The following is a 7545-nucleotide window of genomic DNA, read 5'->3' as shown; positions in this document are numbered from 1 at the left end:
TGCAAAAGAGACACACCTCTTTCTTGCCTCATCCAGAATACTGCCCAAACAGGAAGCGGGGAGATCCAGGGAGAACAGCAGCCAGGGCTCTCAGTGGGCAGTAATGGAACACAGATCCTATTAAGCACCACACAAACACCATCAGGAACCTGCCCACAAGCTGCTGAGAACACCTTGCCTGTGGAACCCCACAACTGGCCTACCAGCACCCCCAAAGCTCAGCGCCTCACCAACAACACCATCCCACCCAGCTACCATTGCACACAGGAGGGCAACAAGAGTGAACTCCTAAACACAATGAGGTATCACCTCACACCTGATATAATGACCATTATCAACAAGACAAGAAAATAACAAGTGTTGGAGAAGTTGTGGAGAAACTGTGGAATACAAATTTATACAGCCACTATGGCATACAGTATGGAGGTTCCTCAGAAAATTAAACAATCAGTGACCATATGACCCAGAAATTCCTCTTCTGGGTATCTATCTGAAAAATTTGAAAACATTTATTCAATAAAGATATATGTACCCCTATGTTCATTGCAGCTTTGTTCACAATGGCTATAACACATAAACAAAGTGTCCTTAGATAGATGATTTGATAAAGAAGATGTGGTACATATATACAAGGAATATTACTCAGCCATTAGAAAAGATGAAATACTGCCATTAGTGGCAACACGGATGGATCTTGAGAATATCAAGTGAAGTAAAATAAGTCAGAGGGGAAAAATCAAGAACCATATGATTTCATTCATATGAGATATAAAACTGTGGGATATAAAACTAAAACAAAAAGATAAAAAAAAAAAAAAAACTCATAGACACAGACAACAGTATGGTATTTACCAGGAGGAATGAAAAAGGGGGGTGGGAGGGAAATAGAAGAGGGTAATGGGGTTCAAATATATGGTGTTTAAAACAGACTTGACTTGGAATGGTGAACACACGATGCAATATACAGATGATATAGAGCTGCACACTTGAAACCTATATAATTTTATTAATCAACTAGAGGCCCGGTGCACAAAAATTTGTGCACTCGGGGGGGGAGGGGGGGTCCCTCAGCCTGGCCTGTGCCCTCTAGCAGTCTGGGACCCCTCGGGAGATAACGACCTGCTGGCTTAGGCCTGCTCCCGGGTGGCAGAAGGCAGGCCCAATCCCTAGGTGCAGCCCCTGGTCGGGCTCAGAGCAGGGCCGATTGGGGAGTTGGGGCGCCGCCCCCTGTCACACTCAAGGCAGGGTCGATGGGGAGGTTGTGGAGCAACCCCCTGTCACACACAGAGCAGGGCCCATCAGGGGGGTTGGGGCTCTGTACCCTGTCACGCACAGAGCAGGGCCCATCAGGGGGTTGGGGTGCTGCCCTCTATCACCCACAGAGCAGGGCGGATCAGGGGGTTGGGGCGCCGCCACTCTCACACTCAGGGCAGGGCTGATGGGGAGGTTATGGCTCTACCCCGTCACACACAGAGCAGGGCCCGTGGGGGGGGGAGCTCCCCCCTATCAGGCACAGAGCAGGGTGGATAGGGAGGTTGTGGCCCCGCCCCCCATCACACACAGAGCCGCAGGGCGATCAGGGGGTTTGGGTGCTGCCCCCTGTCATGCTGATTCCAGTGCCGGGAGGCCTCACGGCTCCGCTGATCCCGGTTCTGGGAGGCATATTACCCTTTTACTATATAGGATAGAGGCCTGGTGCACGGGTGGGGCCGGCTGGTTTGCCCTGAAGGGTGTCCTGGATCAGGGTGGGGGTCCCCACTGGGGTGCCTGGCCAGTCTGGGTGAGGGGCTGAGGGCTGTTTTCAGGCTGGGGGTGACTGAACTCCCAAACGCTCCTTTTTTCCTTTTTTTTTTTTTTTTTTTTTTATTCTGGGCCAGCTGTACCTTGAGGCTTAGCTCCAGCTCTTAGGCCTCCGGCTGAAAGTAGGTTTCTGGCCTTTGCTTACAATGTTGCCAATCTGCTGGCTGAAGTCCGGCAGTATTTGTTACAATGTTTCTTAAACTGCCTGCTCAGAGGCCTGCAGCGGCAGGCGGGGAACGTTGGAGTCCTCCGTCACTGAGGCAAGCAAGCCTCATGTTAGTTTCAAGCTGCCTGGCTGCCGGCCGCCATCTTGGCTGACAGTTAATTTGCATATCTCGCTGATTAGCCAATGAAAAGGGTATCGGTCGTACGCCAATTACCATGTTTCTCTTTTATTAGATAGGATGACACCCCAATAAATTTAATACATTTTTTTAAATGATCTTTTGCAAATGGCTAGTGAGCATACACAGAATGGGCTCCATGCTATAGGACTAGATGAAACCACATAACTTTGAGCAATCAACGCTGTCCTAAGGAAAGCCAGTAAAAGGGAGGTTGTCAGCACCCAGTTTGGCTTTGCAGGATCAGGAGAGAGACAAGTTTGTAGTAAATTGACCAGAAATGGTAGAAAACAATACACTAATTACGGTGAAGATTTAAAGCTTGAGTGTGTCTAAGTATGTACTGACTCTGCACATCTGGCTAGAGCATTTCTTTCTCTTCCTTTAAATCAGGGTTGGGCACTGTCCAGCCCACAGGCTGTATAAAGCTCGGGAAATCATTTAGTCTGGCCCCGCCTAAAGAACTGCAGGCAGGACTTGAAGTTCAGTAAGTCTAGGAGCTTTTTTCATAGCAACATAAATTTATATTAAGTGAATTATATTAAACGAATGATGTTATAAATATCCAAATGGTCCTTAGCAGAATAAAGTTTCCCCACGCCTGCTTCAAATAAATTTTTACATAAGTGTGATGAAGCAGTTATTCCACAGCAATTTCACCCTCTCGCTTTCTCTTCTAACTTGTTTAAGAAGAATCATCCAATAAAAGAGAAGCCATACATCTCTGTTCCTCAATCAGTATTGGAAAGAATGTAGCAATCAAGAAAAAACCTTGCTTTTACTGGACTGGAGCTAGTGGTTATAGTGAGGGAAATAATAAAACCCAACCTCTGAGGTGTTGGGCGACAATACTGGCCTTTTTTGTTCACATGTTGTAAACCTAATTTAATCTGATGACTTTCCTTATAAGAAAAAAACAGTTACCTAAAACAAAACAAAACTTAGTGAGAGGGATCATCTCACCATAGCAAAAGCTACGTATGTCCATCCTTAGGAATAATATAAGAGATCTCAAAAATAGCCTACACTGACCAGGGGGTAGGAGAATTAGGGAATTGATTATATATGCAATATCTTTCATTCCAGTAATTTATCTATAACACTAGAAAAAGGTAATTTTTTAAAAAAAAAAAAAGAAAAAAGAAGGTTGTGGTTAATAATTTTCATTCAGTCAAAGCAGGAAGATGAGGCAGGGAGATTTGTAATAAGCTGTCCCTAAATTAGCCAAATGCATTTGTTCAATCCACTAATAATATTAATGTGGCTGATCAATACATACAAATAAAATTCCCATAAACTTCAGAAAGTAAGATTTCAATAAAAATGGGGGGATATTACAAGCCTGGGAATAAATTTAATTATCTTAAAATAATGAAGCTTTATCTAGTAAGACAAAGATACCAGTGGAAAGAAATAGTATGTTTTTAAACAATGGATACTCAAATATAGACAATAAAAAGATTTGTTATTCACCAATCCTATCTAATAAAAGAGAAACATGGTAATTAGCCATACGTCCGCTACCCTTCCCATTGGCTAATCAGGGAGATATGCAAATTAACTGCCAGCCAAGATGGTGGCCGACAGCCAGGCAGCTTGTAACTAACAAGAGGCTTGCTTGCTTCAGTGACGGAGGAAACCAACGTTCCCTGCCTGCCTTGCCAGCCTCTGAGCTTGCAGTTTGAAACATTGTTACAAATATAGAAGCTAAACAAAACCCCAGGAACCTGCTTTCAGCCAGCCGGGATCGCAGAGCTGGAGTTGATACAGTGTTTCGATTATAGAACCCAAACAAACCAGATACCTGCTTTCAGCAGCAGAGGCCTCAGAGCTGGAGCCAGAGCTAAAGCTGGCCCAGAATAAAAAATGAAAGAAAAAAGGAGCAGTTGGGAGCTTCAGTCACCTGCCAGCCTGAAAACAGCCCTCAGCCCCTCACCCAGACTGGCCAGGCACCCCAATGGGGACCCACACCCTGAAGGGTGAGTGACCAGCTGCAAATAGCCATCATCCCTTCACCCAGGCTGGCCAGGCACCCCAGTGGGGACCCCCACCCTGATCCAGGACACCCTTTAGGGCAAACCAGCCGGCCCCCACCCATGCACCAGGCCTTTATCCTATATAGTAAAAGGGTAATATGCCTCCTAGCACTGGGATCAGCGGAGCCACGAGGCCTCCCAGCACCAGGATCAGCGTGACAGGGGGCAGCGCCCAAACCCTTGATCGCCCTGTGGCTCTGTGTGTGACAGGGGGCGGGGCCACAACCTTCCTATCCACCCTGCTCTGTTTGTGACAGGGGAAGGTGCCCCAACCCCCTGATCAGCCCTGCTCTGTGCCTGATAAGGGGGAGCTCACCAACCCCCTGATTGCCCTGCGGCTCTGTGTGTGACAGGGTGTGGCGCCCCAACCCCCTGATCGGCCCTGCTCTGTGTGACAGGGTGTGGCGCCCCAAACCACGCCCCCCCATGGGCCCTGCTCTGTGTGTGATGGGGTAGAGCCATAACCTCCCTATTGGCCCTGCCCTGAGTGTGAGAGTGGCGGTGCCCCAACCCCCTGATCGACCCTGCTCTGTAGGTGATAGAGGGTGGCGCGCCCCCCCCCCAGCCCCTGCTCTGTGTGTTATGGGGTAGAGCCATAACCTCCCCATCAGCCCTGCCCTGAGTGTGACAGTGGCAGCTCCCCAACCCCCTGATCCGCCCTGCTCTGTGTGTGACAGTGGGCAGTGCCCCAACTCCCCTATCGGCCCTACTTTGTGAGTGATAGGAGGGAGCTCCTCAACCCCCTGATCTTCCCTGCTCTGTGCGTGACAGGGTACGAAGCCCCAATCCACCTGATGGGCCCTGCTCTGTGCATGACAGGGGGTGGCCCTGCAACCTCCCCATCAACCCTGCCTTGAGTGTGACAGGGGTGGTGCCCGAACCCCCCAAAAGGCCCTACCCTGAGTGTGACTGAGGGTGGCATCACAACCTCCCAATCCGCCCAGCTCTGTGCTAGACAGGGGGCGGTGCCCCAACTTCCCAACCGGCCCTGCTCTGAGCCCCACCAGGGGCTGCACCTAGGACAGGGGTGGGCAAACTTTTTGACTCGAGGGCCACAATGGGTTCTTAAACTGGACCAGAGGGCCAGAACAAAAGCATGGATGGAGTGTTTGTGTGAACTAATATAAATTCAAAGTAAACATCATTACATAAAAGGGTACGGTCTTTTTTTTTTAGTTTTATTCATTTCAAACGGGCTGAATCTGGCCCGTGGGCCGTAGTTTTCCCACGGCTGACCTAGGGATTGGGCCTGCCCTCTGCCACCCAGGAGCAGGCCTAAGCCAGCAGGTCGTTATCTCCCGAGGGGTCCCAGACTGCGAGAGGGCACAGGCCCGGCTGAGGGAAACTCCCTTCCTCCCCCGAATGCACAAATTTTTGTGCACTGGGCCTCTAGTTGATTTATAAATTTAATTCTTTCATAAAGCTTAATTGAAAATTATGAATCAATAGAAGAATTCACCTTTCCTTAACAAACATCGATAATAATAAATTATGTGAAAAAGTTTGTGTTAGATACTACAGCTATAACAGTGAATAAAACGCAAGTCTGTCTTTTAAATTCTATGAGAAAGTAAATGTGAACAGATATATATAGAATTTGGTTAAAGAGAATAGATTTGTGAGTTTAATCTGAAGCTCACATTCTAAAATCACATCTGGTCTGAATTTTCTCAAAAACACAAATAAAATATAGAATCTCTGGGCTCTAAAAGAAAACCAAGTCACATTTTTCTTAACAAAAAAGTGGTCAGAGCACATAGAAAAGATTGTTGCAATTGGCCAAAATTATAGAAGAAAATTAATATAAAAAGTTAAATTTATTACAATCACTCACAGACCTATTTAAAAGCAGATGTTTGAAAAGACTTGAAACAGGGAATACTCAACTCAGGATATAAGAAGTGAAAAATCATGAATCTAATAACAATGAAAATTTATAGAGTAATCCAAATATTAGCAACATTATCTAAATACAGAATTATTAATTTTATATTTTTAGTATTTATATATATTCTATATTTGAAATACAGGGTGGGGCAAAAGTAGGTTTACAATTGTAAAACAAATAAATAATGCAATATTAAACTCTGCTTGGTGTACTCGTGACTGTAAACCTACTTTTTACCCTATCCTGTATAATGACTTAAAATCAGAAAAGTAAATGCCATTTTCAAAACACAGTATTATCTTTAATAAATATTATGATATTGATACTAAGGAGTTTTATAGGAGAGATATCTAAATAGCAAATGTAAAGTCATCTTTAAAGTCTCAATTTCAACATTATGCAACAGTCATCCAACAAAATGTTCTAACACTTCCTGGGTCATCTTGAAACTAACCTTCCTATTATGTGTTTTTAACATACAACACATTAGATTCCACTTGCAGACAATTTCACAAATGCTGTGCTTGCAGGTCTGTCCCAGGCAGAGGGGGCTGCCCCACTCGCAGGTTTGTGTACAGGATGCAGGTGCCTGGGAAGCAATGTGTACTCGCTGCACAGAAGTAGACGGCTGAGTCTCCAGGTTGGGTGGCTGTGATGTGCAGGGAGAGATGTTTGGCTGCCTTATTCAAGAAAACAGTAAGTCTTCCAGCTTGGTTTTGGTCCTTATTTGAAAGAATGTCTATACTGAGCTGGGGACCTTTTCCAAGTTCTTGTTTATACCAAGGGAAGTAGACAGAGCCACTGTCGGAATAAGAACAGTTGATAACAGCGGTGTTTCCCTCCTGGACATTCAGGGTAGAAGGATGCTGATCCACTTTCTCTCCATGGCTGACCCCTATGCAGAAAGAAAAAGCCAGAGAAAGGAGATCAGTGACCAAATCATTATGCTTCAGAATTTTCTTTTTCTACAGTAACTTTTTATAAGGAAGTCTGAATAAATCCAGTGTTGGCCTCTAAAGAATATCCACTAATATATTCTGTTTCTCATAAACCCTCAACTCACGGTCCAGCTGCAGCCACAAGAATATGAACGAAGCTCCAATGGACGTCTTCATCATTCTTCCTACTCAGGAGCAATTGTGCACCTGCAATCACAGCCAGGGGAGCTACTGCTGTTATCAAGTTACCCCTCCTTTCCTCTGACCATCATAGGGGTTTCTCACATTCTACCCAGCCAATAAGAAAAAGACTGTGCTTCTGCCAAAGCCTGTTCATTCAGAATCCACTAAAATGCACCCTCCACATGTTCTGCATCCGCAGAGGTGCACTGCCATCTTGTGGTTACATTCACAACTACTGAACTTGCTGTTAAATGTTCTCTTTCCCTGTTACCTATGAGAGACTCAGACATTCAAAGGAAGCAGTAAATGAAACAAATTAACGTTTACACCAGAGATTAACTTTTATGTAGAGATAA

At 45.5% G+C, this 7545-nt stretch overlaps 1 gene segment (V, D, J or C); it reads right to left on the bottom strand.

The window, feature by feature from the left end:
• Nucleotides 1–6321: 6321 nt before the first annotated feature.
• On the bottom strand, nucleotides 6322–7243 carry LOC132224636 (T cell receptor alpha variable 13-1-like). The segment is given in 2 exon segments: nucleotides 6322–6963; nucleotides 7132–7243. Coding segments are annotated over 2 exon segments (441 nt in total).
• Nucleotides 7244–7545: the final 302 nt, after the last annotated feature.

The sequence above is a fragment of the Myotis daubentonii genome, chromosome 1 (genome assembly GCF_963259705.1).
Source record: "Myotis daubentonii chromosome 1, mMyoDau2.1, whole genome shotgun sequence".
Classification (NCBI taxonomy): Eukaryota; Metazoa; Chordata; class Mammalia; order Chiroptera; family Vespertilionidae; genus Myotis; species Myotis daubentonii.
The sequence above is the reverse complement of the archived record's forward strand: the minus strand, read 5'-3'. Positions and strand labels throughout refer to the sequence as shown.